Source organism: Rhinopithecus roxellana, chromosome 21, assembly GCF_007565055.1.
Source record: "Rhinopithecus roxellana isolate Shanxi Qingling chromosome 21, ASM756505v1, whole genome shotgun sequence".
In the NCBI taxonomy this organism is placed as follows: domain Eukaryota; kingdom Metazoa; phylum Chordata; class Mammalia; order Primates; family Cercopithecidae; genus Rhinopithecus; species Rhinopithecus roxellana.
Window position 1 is genome coordinate 368,363 of NC_044569.1, and position 24,791 is coordinate 393,153.

At 37.3% G+C, this 24,791-nt stretch overlaps 1 protein-coding gene across 1 annotated transcript in view; it reads right to left on the minus strand.

Moving 5' to 3' along the window:
- Positions 1 to 24,791, minus strand: part of ROCK1 (Rho associated coiled-coil containing protein kinase 1) — a 154,288-nt gene that overhangs the window by 60,157 nt on the left and 69,340 nt on the right. The window contains 4 exon segments of the mRNA XM_010354888.2: positions 4,277 to 4,325; positions 8,568 to 8,656; positions 12,320 to 12,380; positions 17,721 to 17,880. Coding sequence (XP_010353190.2) covers positions 4,277 to 4,325; positions 8,568 to 8,656; positions 12,320 to 12,380; positions 17,721 to 17,880 — 359 coding nt within the window.

Sequence of the window (24,791 nt, forward strand, 5' to 3'; positions counted from 1 at the left end):
TCTATTTCTCCTTTCAGTTTTATTAACTTTTGCTTCACATATTTTGTAGCTCTTTTGTGTAGTGTACAGTTAGGATTTTTTTTTTTTTTTTTTTGGTGGCTTAACTCTTATCATTATGTAATATTCCTCTATGCTCATGGTAATTTTCTTTGCTCTGAAGTCTACGTTAAGGTATTAACATTGTCAATATTGCTGCTTTCTTTTTAATATTTGTATGTTATCTCTTTACATCTTCTGATATTCAACTTCCCTATATTGTTATATTTGAAGAGTTTCTGACAGATACATAAATGGGGGATTTAAAAAAATCTATGCCTACCACCTCTTTTGATTGGTATTCCATTCAATTTCCATTTAATGTCATTATTGGTAGTATGTTAGGGTTAAATCTGCCATTTTTGTTTGATCTCTGTTATTTCTACATTTTCTTTCCTGTCTTTCTGTGGTTACCTGAATATTATTTTAGCATTCCTTTTGATTTACCTACGGTGTTTTTGAATGTATCTCCTTGTAAGGCCTTTCAGTGGCTGCCATAGATACTACATTGTAGATGCATAGCTTAATATATAGCACACTCTACTGGTATTGGCATCTTACCAGTTAAAGTATAAAAACCTCCCCTTTCTTTTTTAAATTTTTATCTTTTTTATTTATTTTTGAGAAAAGGTTTCACTCTATCACCCACGCTGGACTACAGTGGTATGCTTATGGCACTGCAGCCTCAACTTCTGGACTCAAGTGATCCTCCTACCTCTACCTCCCTAGTAGCTGCGACTACAGGCAGTGCACTACCACACCTGGCTAATTTTTGTATTTTTTGTAGAGATGGGGTTTCACTTCATTGCTCAGGCTGGTCTTGAACTCCTGGGCTCAAGCAATCCACCGGGATTACAGACATGAGCCACCACACTCGACCTAAAAACTTTACCTTTTTTTATGACCTATTATTCTCTGTTTATAATGTCTAAAATATTTTTTCTCATACACAGAGAATCATATTAGACAATATAATTTCTGCTTCAACTGCCTATTATAAAAAAATCAAGAGGAGAAAAAAAAGTATTTACCCATATTTTACTCTTTCTTTATTCCTGGTAATTCAAAATTCCTCCTTTTTCTTTTGGAGACAGTCTTGCTGTGTCACCCAGGCTGTAGTGCAGTGGTGCGATCTTGGCTCACTCCCACCTCCACCTCCCAGGTTCAAGCAATTCTCTAGCCTCAGCCTCCTGAGTAGCTAGGATTACAAGCATGCGCTACCACATTTGGCTAATTTTTTTTGTATTTTAAGATGGGGTTTCGCCATGTTGGCCGGGCTGGTCTTGAACTTCTGGTCTCAAGTGATCTGCTCGCCTCAGCCTCCCAAAGCGTTGGGATTACAGATGTGAGCCACCCCTCCCGGCCAAGATTCCTTCTTTTATCATTTCCTTTCTGTTTAGAGAATTTTTTTTAGCAATTCCTTTAGGGAAGGTGTGCTGGTGACACACTATCTTAGTTTTTCCTCATCTGAGAATGTTGTCATTTTCTTTTTCATTTGAGAAGGATATTTTAATTGAACACAGAATTCTGGGTTGATAGGTTTGTTTTTTTGTTTTTTTAGCACCTGAAAAAGTCATGCCACTTCCCCCTGGCCTCCATGGTTTCTGGTAAGAAATCAGCTGTCACTTACACTGTTCTTTCCTTTCTAGGTAAGGTGTGCCCTGTATTTAAGATTTCTTTTTTGTCATTAATTTTCAGAAATCTGACTATTGTGTCTTGGTGTGGATATCTTTGGGTTTACACTTTTTGTGGTTTGTTAAGCTTCTTGGTGGTTTATGTCTTTTGTTAGTTCAGGTCTTTTGTCAAATTTGTTGAATTTTCCATCATCATTTCTTCCCACCCCCTTTTTCGCCTCTCCTTTAGTAATTAGAGTGATACGAATGTGAGAATTTCATTGTTATGGTTGTACAGGTCCCAGAGGCTCTGTCACTTTTTTCTGACCATTTTCTCTCTGTTGTTCAGACTGCATAATTTCTATTTTTCTTTGTTGAAGGTCTCTGATTCGTTCCTCTGCATTGTTCCCTCTGCTGCTGACACCATCTATTGAGACTTTTATTTCAGTTATTGCAATTTTTGGTTGGCTCTATTTTATACTGTCTATGTCTTTCTGAGACTATTTTTTTGCTTGTTTATATGTTTATAGTTGCTCACTGAAACATATTTATGATGATTCCTTTAAATCCTTGTCAGATAATTCTAACATCTGTGTCGTCTGAGCGTTGGTATTAGTTTATTATTGTTTCTCATTCCAGTTAAAATTTTCCTAGTTCTGATGATGATGAGTAGTTTTCTATTCAAACCTGGACATTATCTTACAACATTCTGGATCTTACTTAAAATCTCTTTTAGAAGGTCTCCTCTGACACTGTTCTGGTGAAACTAGGGGGGTGCTGCCTCTTTTCTGCCAGGTGGAGTTTGTAGAAGTCCAGGTTTTCCACTCAGCTTCTACTGACACCTCAGGTAGGGAAGGGAGCAGATCCTTATCATTGCTGGGTAGAAGCAGGAGTTCTGGTGCTCTACCAGGCCTCCACCGAGTGCACCATGGCTGCTCCTCATGTGGCCCCCACAGATGACATTGCATTGTGGAGGGGAGCTTGTTATTTTCAGTCGAAAGTTCTGACTCCCTACCATGCCTCTTTTGAAACCAACCCAGAAGGCAGTGGGAGGGGCACCCCATTACTGCCAGCTGGGAGTGTAAGTGTAGATTCCCCACATGGTCACTGCTATGCTGTCTGGGGAGAGAAGGAAGGTTTGTTACTGCCCACGGGAGACGAAAATTCCTTTACTGGGCCTTCTCTGACACTATTCTAATTGGAAGTTGCGGTGTGCTACAGCATAGTGGAGATGGAAATCTAGACTTCCCACTCAGCCTTTGCTGTTAAGAATGGGGCTACCGTTTCTCTGTGGTGTTTGGCTAAAAAAAGCAGTGATAGTATAAGTTTTCTGACTTGCTAGCCTGCTCCTTTTCTGGTCTTTAGGCTAAGGAAATTAGCTTTTTTTGGAGCTTTGTCTGCAATTGTTGATATTTCGAGGTTGCTGGCTTCTCCGGCACCCTGTCTAGGATACACGCAGCAAAAAGAAAACCCTGAAGATTCATCCATGTGTTGTTTCTCAGGACACAAGTAACCCAGGCTGGTTTGCCTTCTTTCCACCTTTCGAAATCTTTTTATGTTTGCTTTATGTTTAATGTTTAGGGTTTTTAGCTGTCCTTATTGGGAGGAATACGGAAAGGTACTTTTACTCCATCTTTCTAGAAGTGAGACTATTTTAATCTCATACCTCAAATTTCCCTCTCTACTTCTAATTTGGAAAAATGAATAACTTAAATCTAGCACATTTGAATTTTATCTGTGTTTTAAAAGTTAAATGTAAGTGGAAGAAATGCAAAAAAGGACTCCTTAAACATTCAGAGTCAAATATATACTGCTAAGGCTAAATACAAAGGCAAGTTAGTAAAATGCTATCTAAATCTTCCTAGATGATTACATGGATATCCAAAGCCACCCACGAAAGAAAGCAAGCCATTGACAGATATCATTCTATAAGGGAAGAAAAAATTAACACAGCATAAAAACTATCAGAGATTAAACCTAAAAAAGGACAAAATAATATATTAGGAGAAGACTATAGAGAGTGTATTTCTTTTCATGGGACTCATAGACACAGTAGAAATATATTTAGAAGTTGACTAAGAGGAATGGAAATGTATTACATATTTGCAAACAAACATCTGAATTATGAATGCTTGTTATTGTTTCTTTGATAATAAAAAAATTTTGACAGGTAACCATGGAAAAGATGAACATTCTAAAATCAATATATTTCCCATTTGATTATATGAGATTATGTCAGTGTTAATCTTTTAAAAATATTTTAAACTGTGTTTCTTTCTTTTCCTTATTTGTCTATCTCTTTCTGATACAGTTTGAGATTCAACTTCTGATCGCTTGCTTCTCTGGCTCCTTTCTCACATTTCAACCATCAAGAACCACTGAACTGAAATTTACATACTAAAGTTTCAATATGGCTGTAGAATACAATTGTACAAAGGAAACTAAACTATAATCTAATCTGTACCACTTGAAACTGCAGTTCCAAGGTAAGGCTCTCATCACAATTCTCTGGCTCTGTTTTGTGTTTCAAACTATAGAGTTCAAATACAATTTTCTCAGGAAATGAAACAAGTTGAAAGAGGGAAAAATCTCAAAAAGGAAACTTCTGATTAGGAAACAAAAAGTACCTCTTCATCCAATTCTTTCATTATCTTGTCTAGTTTTATGTTTGAGGTTCTGTAAAAACAAAAGCAATACAGATCAGAAATACATTTATTTCCTATTGCCCAGTGTTAAACACTCACATTCCTTACTTTTCCACTGCTAGAGTTTTGTATCCTTTTTTGGTGCCATGGATCTCTTTGGCAGTCAAGTGAAGCCTATGGCCTTTTTTCAAAATATTTTTTGAAGCACAAAAATTATATATGATTAAAAGAAAATTAGGCCAGGTGCAGTGGCTCATATATGTTAATCCCAGCACTTTGGGAGGCCGAGGTGGGTGGATCATCTGAGGTCAGGAGTTCGAGACAAGCTTGGCCCACATGGTGAAACCCCATCTCTACTAAAACTAAAATTTTTAAAAATTAGCCAGGCATGGTGGCGGGCGCCTGTAATCCCAGCTACCTGGGAGGCCAAGACAGGAGAATTGCTTGAACCTGGGAGGCGGAGGTTGCAGTGAGCCAAGATCGTGCTACTGCACTCCAGCCTGGGTGATAGAGTGAGAGTCCATCTCCAAAAAAAAAAAAGGAGCCAATTATATTAAAATTCAGTAATAAACTTTTTAAAAACATGTATAATTCAGTAGTATATATGCTTCTTTAATATATTATGTTACAAGATCTAGTGGCAGTAATTTCAAAGTATTGATGAGCATAAATGATATTTAGAGATAGCTGTCACAACTGTAATAAGAAAACATCTATAATTTCTATTGGTAATAAAAATTAACAACTACTGCTAATGACTGAATTGCTGCCTATGCTCAGAATTGAAACAAGTGCTAAAATTAAGTTACAAGTTAGAGAAAACATTCACCTTTTCTCATCCAAGTTTAAAGACTTCAAATTTCATCCATGGACTCTTTAGGGGAGGTCTATGGATCTCAGGTTAAGTATCCCTAAACTCCATCATGCAATACTTACCACTACTCAAAAATCAGCTATTTATCCTTTAATACAGGATAAAGTAAACGAAGAGAAAGGTAGCATATATCAAATCAGTTAAGGCACCATTTGTCAACACTCAGTGTATTATCTTCATTACAATTTGCTTTCTTTGGTTCAAAACGTAATTCTGAGCTTCAAAACCTATATATGCAACATTTTCACATGGATGTCTCATCAAAAACCTCATTCAGCATCTCCAAAATGGAACTTACTGCCTCCGTTGCACACACCCACCCCAATACCAATTTGCTTCTCTTCTAAAGTCCCTAAGTAAATGACATCACCTAGGAATCATCCTTGACTCATCTTCCCTCACTCCCATTTAGTTGAATAAAGTCCCAAATGCTGCTTTTGAAACAGCAAATTTAATATATATTTTTTACTTATTAGTTTAATGACTTTTGGTGTTTTTCCATCACACTTAAAATAAATTCCAAATTTCTTAGTCCCCCCCCCAAAAAAAAGAGAAAAAAAAAGAATCCTCCCCAATCTAGACCTTGTCATCCTCCCCACTCTCATCTCAGGCTTTTCCTTCCCTCACATCTTACAGGCCAGTCAAGGTCTCTTACCTCACGGCCTTCACAGATTCTCACCTCCTGGACCCTAACACTTCCTTCCACTCCTCTCCAAATAATTTCCATTGACTCTTCTGGTTTTAGCTTTCTCTTATCTCTGACAAAACAGTACAGGCATCTCCTGATGTATTCCTGATATTCCTGTATAATTTTATTCTCTCCCCAATTAATACATACCACACTTCTTGATAATTACTTATTTTTCTTGCTAAATTACAAGCTCCTTGTGGAGAGGGGCCATGTCTTGATTTATTCAGTACTATATTGTTGACAAGCACATTATCTTGACACTTTAACTGAAATTTTTATTGAATAAATGACTGTAACTAAAATGATTTGAATGCAGAGAATTTAAAGACATGCAAGTAAATATCACTCCACAATCCCTAGCACTAGGTTTTTATTTTAAAAACTATTTACCAATTCAATACATACTTTTTAAAAGTTTCATCTCAATTTTATTTCCTTGAGGTGATACATTTTCACATGATTATTAGCCACTTCAGCCATTCTTATTACTTCCTCAAACTGATCCCTACTCACCATTACTACCAGTTTGTCAGTTGTCTTTTAATTTTGTTTAAAATTTTTTGGGGGCCGGGAGTGGCGGCTCATGCCTGTAATCCCAACACTTTGGTAGGCCGAGGCGGGTGGATCACCTGAGGTCAGGAGTTCGAGACCAGCCTGGCCAACATGGTGAAATCCCGTCTCTATTAAAAATACCAAAACTAGCCGGGCGTGGTGGCTGGTGCTTGTAATCCCAGCTACTCGGGGGGCTGAGGCAGAAGAATTGCTTGAACCCGGGAAGCAGAGGTTGCAGTGAGCCGAGATCGCGCTATCGCACTCCAGTCTAGGGGACAAGAGTGAGACGTTGTCTCAAAAAAAAAAAAAAATTGGATGTAGAGACTTCTCAACATTTATATAACAGTATCTACCCAGTTCTTCCCCTTATTTTCATATTTTATATTTAGAAATTCTTTCCAAACCCTGGGATCAGTTAATTATTTGCTTATATTCAAATAATATTCAAATACCTTTTTAAAAAAAAGTTTGTATTGGCCGGGCGTGGTGGCTCACGCCTGTAATCCCAGCACTTTGGGAGGCCGAGACGGGCAGATCACGAGGTCAGGAGATCAAGACCATCCTGGCTAACACAGTGAAACCCCGTCTCTACTAAAAATACAAAAAAAAAAATTAGCCGGGCATAGTGGTGGGCGCCTGTAGTCCCAGCTACTCGGGAGGCTGAGTCAGGAGAATGGCGTGAACCCAGGAGGCGGAGCTTGCAGTGAGTGGAGATCGCGCCACTGCACTCCAGCCTGGGTGACTGAGCAAGACTCCGTCTCAAAAAAAAAAGAAAAAAAAAAGTTTGTATTATACACTTAACCATATAATCTATAAAGAATGGTTAAAAGTGAGAATTTTACCTGTTTCGTACCAAACCCCCCACCTGCTCTGTCACAAAATTACCAGTGTTCCCAATTTTATTTGTTGAATACTTTTTGTGTTACCTTTGCATTTCATTTATTCAATACTATTCACTAAAAACATAAATAATTATAAAAAAAGTATTGCTTATAATTGATAAGTAATTCAGTATTAAGATAGGTTATTTAAATTAATCTTGAGCATACCTCAAAGATATTTTTTCTGTGGGTCTAATGCCAATAACATGCTGAAATCAGACCCACAGAAAAAAATACTCTGAGTTACTGCTCCAGAGAACCACAGTGGAAATTAGAATGGCCACATCAAAAATTTAATGTATTTTAATCTTCAACATTTTACATTTCAAAAAGCACCTTATTTAATGTAAACTAATTTCCCCTTTATTTATTTTTCTTTTTGAGACAGAGTCTTGCTCTGTCACCCAGGCTGCAGTATAATGGCGTGATCTCGGCTCACTGTAACCTCTCCCTCCTGAGTACAGTACAAGCAACTCTCATGTCTCAGCCTCCCAAGCAGCGGGGACTACAGGTGCACACCACTGTGCCCAGCTAATTGTCTGTATTTTCAGTAGAGATGCAGTTGTCATGCTGGCCTGGCTGGTCTTGAACTCATGCCCTCAAGTGATCCGCCATGCCCAGCCTAATTTGCCTTTTTAGTTAGCTAATTATGTAACGAGAAAAAAGCAGTAAGTCAGGCAACTAAATGAATTAGCATTATAGTTTTTTAAGAATACAGACTGTTGGCCGGGCGCGGTGGCTCACACCTGTAATCCCAGCACTTTGGGAAGACGAGGCAGGCAGATCACAAGGTCAGGAGATCCTGGCTAACACAGTGAAACCCCGTCTCTACTAAAAATACAAAAAAAAAAAAAAAAAAAAATTAGCCGGGCATTGTGGCAGGTGCCTGTAGTCCCAGCTACTGGAGAAGCTGAGGCAGGAGAATGGCGTGAACCCGGGAGGTGGAGCTTGCAGTGAGCTGAGATCGCATCACTGCACTCCAGCCTGGGCAACAGAGTGAGACTCTGTCTCAGAAAAAAAAAAAAAAAAAAAAAAAGAATACAGACTGCCAGGAACAAATGTACTTCAAATATTCTGAGGAAAATACATCTATAACTAAGCCAACATAAATACAACTTCTCAATTCTAGCCGAGACATATCATGAATGTATTATCAGTAGTAATCTTTACATCCTCATTTTCTATCTACTTTCAGATGTTTGCAGGGTATAAGCTTTCAAATAAGTATTTGGTATGTAAAACTTTTAATATGAAAAACTTCAAGTATATTCTCACCTGCACTTCTGCTCCATTTCATCTTTTAACTGCATTTCATTATGCAGCTGTTCTTCCAGCTTATAGATTGTTTTCTGCAAACTTTCCTGCTTTAATTTAAAACAAAAACAAAAATTCATTCTACTAAGAATATTTAGACATTTAAAATATCAAGTCTATGTTAATATTTTAAACCTTTTAAGAAAATAATTTAGTTTAATCTTACCTCTTTTCTATCTCAATTTTTTTATTATCAATTTAACAAGCATTTTCTTAACATCTACTAAATGTTAGGCCATTAGAATTACAAAAATTAAAAAGATTTGGTTCCTGTTCTCATGAAGCAAATAGTTACATAGTGAGGCAAAGTTAAATTGGAAGAGAAAAAAGAACCTACAACGTCTCAAATAAATATACACAAAATATTACAACAGACTTTGGTAAACAATAATAAAATTATCTACAGAGTGTTCCGAAGGACAGAAAAGGTCACTTCTAACTCTGTCAAGAATATATAATCCTTAAGTTGAGGCCTAAAAAGGTAAGAGGAACTGATAATCTGATAAAGCAAAGCAGGTGGTACAAGGAAGGCATTTTAGCTAGAATGAACAATGAGCCCAAATGTAGAAAGGCAGAAGAAAATACGATACATTTGGGAAACGGAAAGAAATCAAGCACTGTAGCAGAGCACAGAACGTAACAGGAAAACAACTCACTTTAAGTCTAAGAAGGTAATGATGCTTGCATGCACAAATTGGAGTTAGGGACTTTAACCCATAAACATTTTAAATGAGAAATGACATAATGCTGGCACCTCAAAAACATCACTACAATAATAAGGTGAATGACAAGCTTAGAGGACAGTGAAGTTCTAAGAAGAGCAACCAGTTAAAAAGCTATCAAAACAGTTCAGATAAGAGAATATGGATCTGATAAAAGGCAGAGTCTATAGGAATGATGAGGAAGTAATGGATAAAGGTATCAGTTAGAAAGCATAACGTATGACCAAATCAATTGGAAGTTAGAACAGATATACCATTATGAGAGACAGTCAACACACTGCTAGGGAGGGAATGGGGACAGGAAAACAATGAGTTTAGCTCTGGCCTAGTTTGATACGCCTGAGAAGTATACAGAAGAGAGAGAAAGATTCAGGGCTGGAGCTCAGAAGAGCAAGCTGGACATGAATGAGATTACCTACAGAGAAAGAGCAGAGAGCCAAGATCTGAACTTTGGGAAATGTTTAATAATCGAAAGTAAGCAAAGGAGGAAGATCCTGAAAAGGGGATTGAGAAATAAATAAAATTCAAAAATATGGGAGGTAAAAAAGAGGGAAACAATAGGACCATAAAAGAGTTAGAAAAGTCTGAAGTTCCAAAGAAGAAGGAAGTAGTCAGTGTCAAATACAGCAAAGAAGAAAAATAAGACACGGGCTGAAAATCATCCATTGTATTTGGCAATTGCAAAGTTGTTCATTAGTATCTCTGCTAAAAGGTTTTCAAGGAAAATTAAATTAGTTGATTTTGTACTTAGTTCTAGGTTAAAATAATTAGTATTTCCCCCTTGATATTATTAGAGCAAAAGATAAAGGTAGCAACCACTGACAAACTTACGGTAATCACCACTAAACAAAATCCGCCCAAAGAAAACATGAATCCTTTGAATATTTTTGAAGGCCAAAGGTACTTCTAACTCTACAGTCAAGTAATACAGTGAGAGCTGACTTACAGCAACTCTTATTATTACCTAGGTCAAAGATTTTTGAGCCCTTGTTAGCAATACATAACTTGCCAAACAGCTCTACTGAGATTAAAATTTAAAAGATGAACTTAACAGCAAATGGGTATTTATGTAGTTCCTTCACCTTTTTCTCATTTTCCCTTTTCACCACATTCTCTTGTATTTAAAAGTCAATATATCAAGGATAAAGAAAAGAATCATTATCAGCTTTTTAAAAATAGCTGCTACCTCTTCCTCTCCTGTTAAAAATATGTAGGCTTGGGCCGGGCACGGTGGCTCAAGCCTGTAATCCCAGCACTTTGGGAGGCCGAGACGGGCGGATCACGAGGTCAGGAGATCGAGTCCATCCTGGCTAACATGGTGAAACCCCGTCTCTACTAAAAAATACAAAAAACTAGCCGGGCGAGGTGGCGGGCGCCTGTAGTGCCAGCTACGTGGGAGGCTGAGGCAGGAGAATGGCGTGAACCCAGGAGGCGGAGCTTGCAGTGAGCTGAGATCTGGCCACTGCACTCCAGCCTGGGCGACAGAGCGAGACTCTGCCTCAAAAAAAAAAAAAAAATATGTAGGCTTGCAACGTCTCTGTGCCCCCTCAAAAAATGTAGGCTATAGTAGACAAAAAGTTCAAAGAATGCTCTAGGAAGGGACAGATAATTACTCTGGATATTTTTCAGAAAATTCCTGTTAACCCAAAAGGACCTTCTGAAATGTAAGCAAGTAAGATTTTGTTTTACCTCTGTCTCAGAACATGAGCTATATAAACAACATAAAGAACTCAACTAAAATTTATTTTTGAGAGTAATTTACTTCTCAGTGGACAAATTAAGATGATGCTGACTATACTGGTTATTCTCCATTTCCCCCATTCGCTTCTAACCTTGAAATTTCATCCTCTGCTCTTCTTTGCCTTAAAATCTAGAGTGCATTGCCTGTATTACTCTGTAGCCCTATGACTTTAAGGTTGGTTTCAACCCACAGGAGACACCAGCAGAAATCTGAAGGTAAAAAAAAAAATATTCATTCTCCCTACACCCTTTGTGCTTCACTGTGGTTCTTGCAATGTTCTATGTTTTATATTCCTCTTCTATGATGTCAGGCTTTCTCTGAGCTACAATAAGGTTTTCTCTCTTGGCTCCTTCAGTATAGGGCAATGGCTTCCCACTCTTGTTCATACATGGGTGCTTTAGTACGCTTTATTGTTTCCCTCTACTGATGTTCACAGCTTGTTAATCATCCCTTCATTAAACAATTCACTTAATAAATGCACAAAATATGGTGTGCGTGTGTATATATATATGTATGTGTATGTGTGTGTATATATATGTACGCAATGGAATATTACTCAACCTTAAACACGAAGGAAATCTGAATACATACTACAATATAGATGAACCTTGAAGACAGTATGCTACATGAAATAAGTCAGTCACATATGGATAAATATTGTATCATTCCATTCATATAAGGTGCCTAGAATGTAGAATGGTGGTTACCAGGACCTGGGGGGAGGGTGAAATTAGGAGTTATTGTTTAATTGGCATAGATTTTTAGTTTGGGATGATGAAAAGGTTCTGGAGATGGATGGCGGTGATGGCTGCACAACCATGTGAAGGTGCTTAATGCCACTGAACTGCACACTTAAAAATGATTAAAATGGTAAATTTCATGTTATGTATATTTACCATACACACAAAACTCTCGTTTAAATCTTTTGAACATGTGATCTGTTTGCCTATCAAGACCCTTAATGACACACTGATATATCATAGTTCCTGATTCCAAAGATTAAAAAAGATGACCTCTGTCAATCTGTGTAACAATTTAGTTTACTAACTGCCTCCAAATATATTATTTCATTTGATGTTTGAGCAAAAAATCAGACCGAAAAGGAGACGGGAGATAAAAGTGTCATAAAAATCTAAGTTCAGCTAACCACAGCTTCACAAACAATACATAAATTTACTATCATACACACAAATATATTACCCACAAAACAATTTTAAAAACAATTTTCTTAATATTAAGAAAATACCTACCAAGCTTTTATCTGCATTGGAGCTAGTTCTGTTATCATTAGGATTTGCTGAAGATAAGTATCTGAGGGAAAGAAAAGTTTAAAAAGAAAACAAAACAAAAACCTCTTTAATATCCCGTAACAACCAATAATAAATACTACATGCCTATTTTATGTTCAGTGTTACAGTAGCTTTGTTTTTAAAAATTAAGTATAGGCTCATAATTTTTATAAACATAATTCAGAAATGATACATATATTAAATAAAACACCCAGTTAGGTCTAAAAATAGTAGCAGCCTGTAAACATATGACTTAATATTCTTGTAGCAAAACATAAGAATATTCATACCAAGTAAGATAAATAAAAAACAAAGTCTCAAGTTAGTTCAGATTAGGCTTTCTGGTAAGGTCCTAGTGCCGCTAGTGTTGCTACTACCACCACCATGCTACAATTACTATGGCTACAACTACTATAATCACTACTTCTACCATCACCACCACTACAGTCAGCATCCCAATTAACCAGTAGAGCTCTCGCAAAAGGACATCAAATAGTTATCGTACACTTCATAGCTATTGGAGGCATCTGTTAACACACCAGATATTAATAATGTTCCAAAAGAACAATTTAAGTAAATTTTAAAAATCAGTGAATGACAGAATCCATTAAGAATCAATAAAAATACACAGTATAATGGCACTATAAAAGAAACAGCTAGAAATATGCCACTTCCTAGGTTTTCCTTGAAAAATTATTCAGATCCAATGGAGATTCAGACAACTTTAAGACAATAATAGGGGCTATGTAGCAGTTTTATAGAGGAAAAGTCCCATATAACAATTGACAAATTCTGGATGTAGTGCAATTTAATTCCATTGACTATTAAGCATCTCACAAATTCAATGTGAGATTCTGCTTATGTAATATAAATAAGGCATATAGCAATGCCAGTGAAATCTAAATTAGATGAGACTGTTTCGTCTCTAAGATATTTTCTAAACTTAACAAGTTACGTAATTGAGACTGACATTTTAGTCTTTTGCAAAATTAGTAATAAAAGCTTGAATGCAGCAAGGGAAATTTAAGGACATCACTTGTATACATTAATTCTTCCAACTTCTGTCATTTTCTATCAAGGTACATTTGCATATTATATTGATGCTTTTACACAGAATCTGGTCATTTAGGTAACTTTTTAAGAAATAGGAGTTACTATATTAGGAATACAGCTTAAGGCTATTTTAAAAATCATGTTTAATTCTGCTGTAATTAAGCAACAATTATTTCTGCCCTTGGTATTAAAAGTATATTTGGATTTCAGGGATAAGAATTTCAGAGGTTTTCTATTTCATATCTGTATATTCTAAATTATGCTTACATATTACAATAAGGCTAATCAATATTTTTGCCAGGGCCAGGTGCAGTGGCTCACACATGTAATTTGATGGGATTACTTTGGGAGGCCAAGGCGGGTGGATCACTTGAGGCCAGGGGTTTGAGACCAGCCTGGCCAACATGGCGAAACCCATCTCTAATAAAAATACAAAGATTAGCCAGGCGTGGTGGTACGCATCTGAAATCCCAGCTACTCAGAGGCTGAGGCACAAGAATCACGTGAACCCAGGAGGCGGAGATTGCAGTGAGCCAAGATCACACCATCGCACTCCAGCCTCGGCAACAGAGCGAGACTCTGTTTCAAAAAAAATATATATATATATTGTTGGTTCTTTCTTATTAAGAGCAACTGTACCTTTGCCTATTCATGTAGTAATTACTTAAAAAATACTACATATATTTGTCAATGGGCTTTGACAATTAAGAACACAGTATATATGGCTGGGGGCGGTGGCTCACACCTGTAATCCCAGCACTTTGGGAGGCCAAGGCGGGCAGATCACAAGGCCAGGAGATCGAGACCATCCTGGCTAACACGGTGAAACCCCGTCTCTACCGAAACTACAAAAAAAAAAAAAAAAAAAATAGCTGGGCGTGGTGGCAGATGCCTGTAGTCCCAGGTACTCGGGAGGCTGAGGCAGGAGAATGGCGTGAACTCAGGAGGTGGAGCTTGCAGTGAGCCGAGATCACGCCACTGCACTTCAGCCTGGAAGATGGCGAGACTCCATCTCACAAAAAAAAAAAAAAAAAAAAAAGCAGTATAATTTCTACTTTTAAGAAACTTAAAAATTAGTTTGGGCCATAAAACATGAATTCAAAGAAAAACTAGAGAACATAACCAAGTGCATGATAATGTAGGACAAAGAGTAGAATAAATGTTTATGTAACTCAAGGTTACCATTATACAGAGAAACTTAAGGTTATTAACTGCTGGACTCTACTACAGAAAATACAAAAACATTGGAGGTTGTTTATTATCAACAACTTGAGTGTTTCAGAAACCAAGTCAAAGAATAATTGATAAGAATACAAAAAGTTAAAGAACGCTTCAGCAGGCTGGGCATGGTGGGTCACACCTGTAATCCCAGCACTTTGGGAGGCCAAGGGAGGCAGATCACCTGAGGTCAGGAGTTCGAGACCAGCCTGACCAACGTGGAGAAACCCTGTCTCTACGAAAAACACAAAATTAGCCGGGCGTGGTGGCGCATGCCTGTAATCCCAGCTACTTGGGAGGCCGAGGCAGGAGAATGGCTTGACCCCAGGAAACGGAGGTTGCAGTGAGCCAAGATTGCATCATTGCACTCCAACCTGGGCAACAAGAGCAAAACTCTGTCTCAAAAAAAAAAAAAAAAAGAATGCTTCAGCAAAAATCACCCTGAAGCTCTTCTGTATATGTATGTTAATTGAAAATAGTTAAAATATTATACTCATGGAGTGTTAGGGAGGAAAAAAAGGTAAGTGCCAGCTATCTCACTGATGATGCAACAAAAAGTATTAAGTACTATCTTACAGTGAATTACTGAAGAAGTTTCAAAAAGCCAGACTAAATTGTCCTTCTGATTTCTCAGCTTAACCCGAATGGCTCTAATACTAAAATGACAAGACTCTTCACTTTAAAATAAGATTAGTTATAAAGACCTCAAATGTAATAATTTACTCCAAGCAAATCCGTTATCTGATACCATTCCAAAGGAGTATAATTTGATTAGAAGTACATATTTTTGAGATAATTAAAAGCAGATTTAACCCACCCAGTAAGTGTTATTATATAGTTCAATGCATTATATTGGTATAGCACTTTGTTTAGATTTCTCCTTCCTTCACTTCCTTCCTTTTTTTTTTTTTCTTTTTTTTTGAGACAGTCTCACTCCATTGCCCAGGCTGGAGTGCAGTGGCATGATCTTGGCTCACTGCAACCTCCGTCCCCCAGGTTCAAGCAATTCTCCTGCCTCAGTCTCCCAAGTAGCTGGGATTACCGGCATGCGCCACCACGCCTGGCTAATTTTTGTATTTTTAGTAGAGACAGGGTTTCACCACGTTTGCCAGGCTAGTCACAAACTCTTGGCCTCAAGTGACCCGCCCACCTCGGCCTCCCAAACTGCCGAGATTACAGGCGTAAGCCACTGTGCCTGACCGAGATTTCTACTATGTCGTTCTTACCAACCTACATTGTACAATTTATCCGTTTCTCACCAAATGTGAGCCTCTCAAGAGAAGGTACTGTATCTTATTCATCCTTCTCCATGCAATTTGGTGCTTAGTATATACCTGACAAATAATAAGTTATCAAAGATATCTGTGGAATGAACAAATGCTCAGCACACTAAAATAATGTTAAATGTTTAACTTAAATCTCAAGTACATTAGAGTAAAGCTAACATGAACTCATACCAATGATAATAATAGTTACACTGAGTGCTTACACCATGCAAAGCACTCTTCTAAGTGCTGTACTGTGTTTTAATTTACTTAAACCTTACTGTTGGGAACAAGCCCCCCAAAAACTGGCCATAAACAAAATCTCTGCAGCACTATAACATGTTCTTAATGGCCCTAACACCCAAGCTGGAAGGTTGTGGGTTTACAGGAATGAGGGCAAGGAACACCTGGCCCGCCCAGGGCGGAAAACCTCTTAAAGGCATTCTTAAGCCACAAACGATTAGCATGAGAGAACTGTGTCTTAAGGGTGTGTTCCCGTTGCAGTTAACTAGCCCAACCTATTCATTTAATTCCACCCATCCCTTGTTTCCCATAAGGGATACTTTTAGTTAATTTAGTATCTATAGAAACAATGCTAATGACTGGTTTGCTGTTAATAAATATGTGGGTAAATCTCTGTTCCGGGCTGTCAGCTCTGAAGGCTGTGAGACCCCAGATTCCCCACTTCACACCTCTATATTTGTGGGTGTGTGTCTTTAACTCCTCTAGTACCGCTGGTCTTGGCACCTTACAACAATCCTGTGAGGTAAGTAGGCAAGTAGTATTATTGTTATTATCATCATCCCTATTTTTGAGGAAATGGAGGCATAAAAGGCCAAAGTTATTTGTCCAAGGTCACAGTGGAGGTAATACTACATGTTATAACACATGGTAAATTAAATGGGTTTGGGGAGGAATTACTTAATTTTTGAAGAGCTAAAAATTGATAGCATCAATATGGTGATGATAATGCTAGAAAAGTCTACATGTGGGGGGAGGGGGGAGGGATTGCATTGGGAGTTATACCTGATGTAAATGACAAGTTGATGGGTGCTGACGAGTTGATGGGTGCAGCACACCAACATGGCACAAGTATACATATGTAACAAACCTGCACGTTATGCACATGTACCCTAGAACTTAAAGTATAACAATAATAATAAAAAAAAGAAAAGAAAAGAAAAGTCTACATACTGGCCAGGCACGGTGGGTCATGTCTGTAATCGCAGTACTTTGGGAGGCCAAGGCGGGCAGATCATGAGGTCAGGAGTTCAAGACCAGCCTGGCCAACATGGTGAAACCCCATCTCTACTAAAAATACAAAAATTAGCTGGGTGTGGTGGTGAGCACCTGTAATCCCAGCTACTCGGGAGGCTGAGGCAGGAGAATTGCTTGGACCCAGGAGGTGGAGGCTGCAGTGAGCCAAGATTGTGCCACTGCACTCCAGCTTGGGTGACAGAGCAAGACTCCATCTCCAAAAAAAAAAAAAAAAAAAAAAAAAGTCTACATGTTGTTTCAAAATGTATTATAAACCATAAGTCTACAGATCAAAATATCAGTATTTATAGCATCTTTTGACCTATTAATTGTTGTAACTTGAGGATATATAGTATATCATTTAGCAAAAATATTTTGAAAAACAGTGTCCTAAACACGGATGAGTCCAAGACAAATTAAATATGAAATACTGGAGATATCATGCATCAATGAAAAACTGCATAAGGTATATCTTTATATACCATTAAATCTACTTTAAAAATGATTTTTAGATATTTCTAAGAACAAAATCGGCACTTACTCCTACAATCACTGTTTAGCATACTTACCTACGATTGCTATAATATGTAAATCCTACAAAAGGTAGTTGATTGCCAACAAAAGCTTTAGGAATAGGGAATGTTTCTTCCTCTCCTTTATCTTCTTCCAAGTCATCAAAATTACTAGTATCAATGTCACTACTTAAATCAGGTACAACTGGTGCTACAGCTAAAAACAGAAACAAAATTAGTTGCTCATTTCAAACTTAAAATACAAGTAAAGTGAAGCAGATTCCATACCAACTACTGATGGTTTCTCTCTTATAAAAGTTTGCAAACCACAAATTCTACCTGGCTTGAATCCTATTATACTAAGCTTTGCCAGGATTAAAAATCAACTGATAATTGATCATTATGAAATTCTATGAAACAATTATCTTCAAAGTCACCTATAATTATCTATACCTTGGGTTTAACTTGACTATTACAAATGAAGCATTTATTAAGGTTTGTTTTAGAATGTACCAATAAATACACAAAAGCATTCAGGACTACAGAAAAAACTTTTCAGAAACTAAAGCATAACAAACCGTACTTGAAAAAATTGTTTATCTTTAAATATAGTATTTTTTGGTTAATCTGCTTTATAGTAAACCAGAAATTAAGGTTACTTCTTAGCTTCCTGGACATAATAATTTGGTACTGAAATATTTTTACTCACTCAGAATCCAGATGATCAATACTCCTCTCTCCCACCCCAATATCTCCATAAGATTAAGCCACAGGAGCAACGGATTTGGAATTGTATTTTCAGACTAGCTACCTCTAGAATCAAGTGATTAAGACTAATGCAGTGAGGTATTTATGCTATCATTGTTAACAAAAAAGGGCAGTAATACAAAAAACGGACATGACATCTTCAAGAATTATAAATTTGATATGGACCAAGTCTTACATATACTTAATAATATAAAACCATATGTGACAACGTTTAAATATTCATAACATAGGAGAAAATACTATATAAAACTAATACTACTAACATCTACTTCTGGGACTTGAATGTTACAAGAGGTACATCTAAAAATAAATTCTAAGAAAATAAAAGTTTAAGAAAATTTATTTTTTAGCTTAAAGATACTGTAGTATAATAAAACATCCCTGAATTATGATCATCAAAATACTAAAAAATTATTTTAGGTACAACAACCTCATGTTCTTTTAGGGAAAAGGAATCAGTTTTCTTTTCAATCATCTGGGTATTTCAGGCAAGAAATACTTATTGTTGCGCCATCTGAGACACAGTAAATTAATATTTAGGAAACAAAACAACACATTTACCCGAATGAAGCCATAGTACTAACAGTAACAAGAGAGTGAGATCTGAGCTTTTCCACCATTCCACTTTCCTGAATGGCCAACAGAACTGATTAGACAAGGCTAGCTTTCTAGCATTTGTAAAATGAGGGGAAAACACAAACGGTTGCCGCCCTTGGGAAACACAAAAGTGAATTATGGTCTTGGCATAAATTTTATGTTAAAAGTGATCTCAATCAGAGACACTTTTGCCTGCTGGAGGGCATTCAGCAACGTCTGGGTACATATTCTGGTTCTCATTAATGGAAAAAAGGTGTTACTGGCACCTAATGAGTACAGTCATGGGATGCCACTAAACATCCTTAAGTTTAGGATAATCCCCACAAAAAGAATCATTTGTCAACTGCTAAGGCTCAGAAAACCTGCTTTAAAATTATATCAGAAAGAGAGAAGCAGAATAAGTGTGCTGCATTTTCTCTTGCTGTTTCTGATGGACCTACTCTTTTTATAAATGACACTATTTCACAGTAGTTCTAAAATGACAAACTCTCACCTGTTTAAATTCTGAGACACACGTGGGGAAAATATTGGAAGAGTTATAAAAGTAATTATTTCTGCTTCTAAATTAAGATGCTTACTTAGGCTTTATATAATGCCATATAATCACTTCAGAACTAATAAGAATAAAGATAACTTTACAGAATAAACATCAGTATATATTTGTTTAAAAATATGCCTTCATTAAATAACTGTTAATTTAGAAACCATGTTCCATAAAAAAGAATCCAGCAGATGTTGTCAAAAATGGCAAAGTAGGGAACACAAAGAAATCATACCTCCACTGAAACAAATGCTGAGTTGACAAAAACTACCAGAGCAACTTTCTGAGAACTCTGGAACCTAATAAAAAACTAGTAACAAGCAGGGAGTGTTTAATGAAGAAAGAGGATACAAAAATTTGGCATTTAAGGAAATCTCTGTCACTGGCTGAGATAATGAAATGGAGATTTCAGTGAATACACATGACAATGCAAAAATAGTTTGGAAAAGTCACTATCACAGCCCACAACAAGCAACAACAGCAAGCCCTGGGTAAAAGAGGAAGAATCTGATTTCCAGAGTTACAACACTGTAATATCCAAAATGTCCTTCTTAGAAGGATACAGCTGCTTTAAAACAATGTCCAGTTTACAACAAAAAATTACAAAGCATGTAAAGAAGCAAGAAAGTATAGGCCATTCACAGGGAATATAGAAAATGATAGAAACCACCACTGAGGAAACCAAGACATTAGATTTATTCAACAAAACCTTAAACTCTCTTAAATGTGTTCAAAAAACAAACGAACACTATAGACAAAGTACCCAGAAGATGATGTCTTAACAAAGAAAAAATATCATGAAAGAGATAGAAAATAAAACCAAATAGAAAGTCTAGCACTGAGAAGTACAATAGCTGAAGTTAAAATTTCTCTAGAAAGCTTCAACAGCAGATCTGAATAGGCAGAGGAAAAAAATCAGTGAACTTGAAGATAGGACAAATGAAATTATCAAGTGTGAGGAACAGAAAGAAAAATAATGAAAAAGTGAACAGAGACTAAGGAAACTGTGGCATCAAACCAGACCAACACACAGATTATGGGAATTCCAGAAGGAGAGAAAGGGGCAAAAAGACTATTTGAAGAAATAATGGCCAAACCTTTCCGAATCTGGTAAAATATATAAATCTACACATCCAAGAAGCTGAATGCCAACTATGAAAAACTCCAAAAACTCCACATGAAGACATATCATAATCACATGCCATAATCAAACTGTCTTAACTCAAAGCCACATGAAGAAGAAAAAGGAGTATCAGTAAAGGTAACTATTTAGATAAATGTAAATAGAAGCAAGTTTTTGAAAGCTACTCAAAGTAAAGTGGTATCAATTCAACCTAGATTGTTATCAATTTAGAATGTTAAGTGTAACTCCATGTTAATTAATAAGAAAATGACTAAAAAATATACAGAAAAGGAAAAGAAGGAACCAAAATAGCATACTAGGGTAAAAAACTAAACACAAAAGAAAGCAATAATGTATTATCTGAGGAATAAAAAGGAAATATATGACATAGAAAACAGGAAGATGACAGAAGTCTTTTCTTATCAGTATTCACTTTACATTTAAATGGATTAAACTCACCAATCAAAAGGCTGAGATGGGTAGAATGCAATAAAAAAATGATTCAACTGTATCCGTCTATAGAGACTCGCCTAAGATCCACAGACATAGGTTAAAAGGTTACTTGACCTGCATCCATAGGTTAAAAGTAATGGAGGAAAAAAGATATTCCATGCAAAAGGGAGCTGAAGTGGCTACATTAACATGAGACAACACAGACTTTAAATAAAAAACCGTCAAAAGAGGCAAAAAAGGACACTGCATATTAATTGATAAAAGGCTCAATCCATTAAGAAAATATAATGACTATAAAAATGTATGCATCTAACACAGCCCCAAAATGTAAGAAGCAAAAATAGACATGAATGCAGGAAAAAAACCGTTCTAAAATAATAGTCTGACACAGTTTTATAGCTTGTCCCCACAAATGTCATGTTGAAAAGTAATCCCCAATGTTGGGGGGCGGGGGCTGGTGGGATGTGACTGGATCATAGAAGTGGATTTTTCAAGAATGGTTTAGCACCATCCCCTTGGTGGTGTCCTCAAGACAGTGAATGAGTTATTGCCAGATCTGGTTGTTTAAAAACGTGCGTGTCATCGTACCCCTCACCCTCTTTCTTGCTCCTGGCTCTTACCATGTGATGGGCCTGTTCTCATTTTGACTTCTGCAATGAGTAAAAGCTCCCTGAGGCCTCTCCAGAAGCTGAGCAGATGCCAGCAACATGCTTGTACAGCCTGCAGAACCATGAACCAATTAAAACTCTTTTCTTTATAAATTACCAGTCTCAGATATTCCTTTATAGCAATGCAAAAATGGCTTAACACAAGTTGGTGTCTTCAATAACCTACTTTCAACAATGGATAGAACATATAAATAGAAGATCAATAAGAAAATAGAAGATATTAACAACTTCACAAACCAACTAGACGTAACAGGCGTGTACAGAACACTCAACAACAGCAGAATACACATTCTTCTCAAGTGTGTATGGAACATTTTCCAAGACAGATTATAAGTTGAACCAAAAAACAAGTCTTAAAAAGTTTTAAAACACTGAAATCATACAAAGTATCTTCTTTAACCACAAGAGAATGAACCAAGAAGTCAGTAATAGGAAGAAAACTGAAAGTTTCACAAATACATGGAAATTAAACAAAACACTCTTAAATCACCAGTGACTGAAAGAAATAATCACAGGAAGACTAAATACTTAGAAACAAATGAAAATGGGAAGACTAAATACTTTGAGACAAATGAAAATGAAACAACATACCAAAATGTATGGGAGTCAATGAAAGCAGTGCTCCGGTGGAAATTTTACCTATAAATGTCTATTATACTAAAAACCAATGATCTCAAGCCAATAACCCAACTTGACACTACAAGGAACTATAAAAAGAAAAGCAAATTAAACTAAGAGCTAGCAAAAGGAAAGAAAGAATACAGATTGGAGTGCATAGAAATAAAACTGAGAATAGAAAATCAATAATGTAAATTAACAAAACTAAAAATCGGTTCTTTATAAAGATCAGCAAAATTGACAATTCTTCTACTGAACTAAGAGGGGAAAAAAACCCAGAAGACACAAACAACTAAAATAAAAAATGAAAGTAGGGGCATAACTACCAACCACATAGAAGTAAAAAGAAAATACAATGCATAATCGTACAGCGACTTTTTTTTTTCTTTTTTTTTTTGGAGACAGAGTCTTGCTCTGTCACCCAGGCTGGAGTGTAGTGGTGCAACCTCAACTCACTGTAATCCGTGCTTCCTGGGTTCAAGTGATTCTCTGCCTCAGTCTCTGGAGTAGCTGGGACTACAGGAGTGCACCACCATGCCTGGCTGGTTCTTTTTTTTTTTTTTGTATTTTTTGTAGAGATCAGGTTTTGTCATGTTGGCCAGGCTGATCTCAAACTCCTGGCCTCAAGTGATCCACCTACCTCGGCCTCCCAAATTGTTGGGATTACAGGGGTTAGCCACTACGCCCGGCCTACAGTGACAAATTAGATAACTTAGATGAAATAGAGACATTCCTGGAAAACACAGACTGCCAAAATTTATTTTAAAAGAAATAAAGAATCATAATAGGGCCATAGTGGCTCATGCCTATAACCCCAGCACTTTGGAAGGCCAAGGGAGGGTGGCTTGAGACCAGGAGTTTGAAACCAGTCTGGGCAACATAGCAAGACACCATCTCTACAGAAAATAAAAAGAAAATTAGCCAGGTGTGGTGACACATGACTGTGTTCCTAGCTACTCGGGAGGCTGAGGCAGGAGGATCCCTTGAGTCTGAGAGTTCAACAATACAGTGAGCTAAGATCATGGCACCGCATTCCAGCCTGGGCAACAGAGCGACTCTATTAAAAAAACAAAACAAAATGAAGGAAAAAAAACCCATATGATCATTTCAGTTGTCATACAAAAAGCATTTGACAAACACAACACCCTTTCATGATTGAAAACACTTGGCCAACAAGGAATAGAGAGGAACTTCCTCAATATGATAAAGGATATTAATGAAAATCCCACAGTTAACATTATACCCAGTGGTGAAAGACTAAAAGCTTCCTCCTATGACCAGAAACAGACAAGGTGCCTACTTTTACCACTGCTATTCAACACTTTACTGGAAGCTCTAGTCTGAGTAATTAGGCAAGAATGATAAATAAAAGGCATATAAATTGGAAAGGAAGAAGTAAAACTCTCTCTATTCGCAGGTGACAGGATCCTAATATTGAAAATCCTAAAGAAGCTACAAAATAATACATTAGAGGTAATAGACAAATTCAACAAAATTGCAGGTTACAAGATCAGAAATAAAAGTTCTACTTCTTTCTTTTTTTTTTTTTTTGAGATGGAGTCTTGCTCTGTTGCCCAGGCTGGAGTGTAGTGGCCAGATCTCAGCTCACTGCAAGCTCCGCCTCCCGGGTTTACGCCATTCTCCTGCCTCAGCCTCCCGAGTAGCTGGGACTACAGGTGCCCGCCACCTCGCCCAGCTAGTTTTTTGTATTTTTTAGTAGAGACGGGGTTTCACCGTGTTAGCCAGGATGGTCTTGATCTCCTGACCTCGTGTTCCGCCCATCTCGGCCTCCCAAAGTGCTGGGATTACAGGCTTGAGCCACCGCGCCCGACCTAAAAGTTCTACTTCTATATGCTAGCAATAAACAATATGAAAAGAAAATTAAGGGAACAATTCCATTTAAAATAACATCAAAGGCCAGGCGTGGTGGCTCACGCCTGTAATCCCAACACTTTGGGAGGCGGAGGCGGGGGGTTCAGGAGGTCAGGAGATTGAGACCATTCTGGCTAACATGATGAAACCCCGTCTCTACTAAAAAAAAAAGTAAAAAAATTAGCCGGGTTTGGTGGTGGGCGCCTGTAGTCCCAGCTACTCGGGAGGCTGAGGCAGGAGAATGGCATGAACCCCAGAGGCGGAGCTTGCAGTGAACCTAGATTGAGTCACTGTACTCCAGCCTGGGCGACAGAGCGAGACTCGTCTCAAAAAAATCAAAAAGAAACACCTAGGAAAAAATTTAACCAAGGAGATGTAAGGCTTATGCACCAAAAACTTAAAAACATTGCTGAAATTAAAGAAGGCTTACATAAATGGGGAGACATCCTGCGTTCATGGACTCGAAAACTTAGTATTGTTAAGATGGT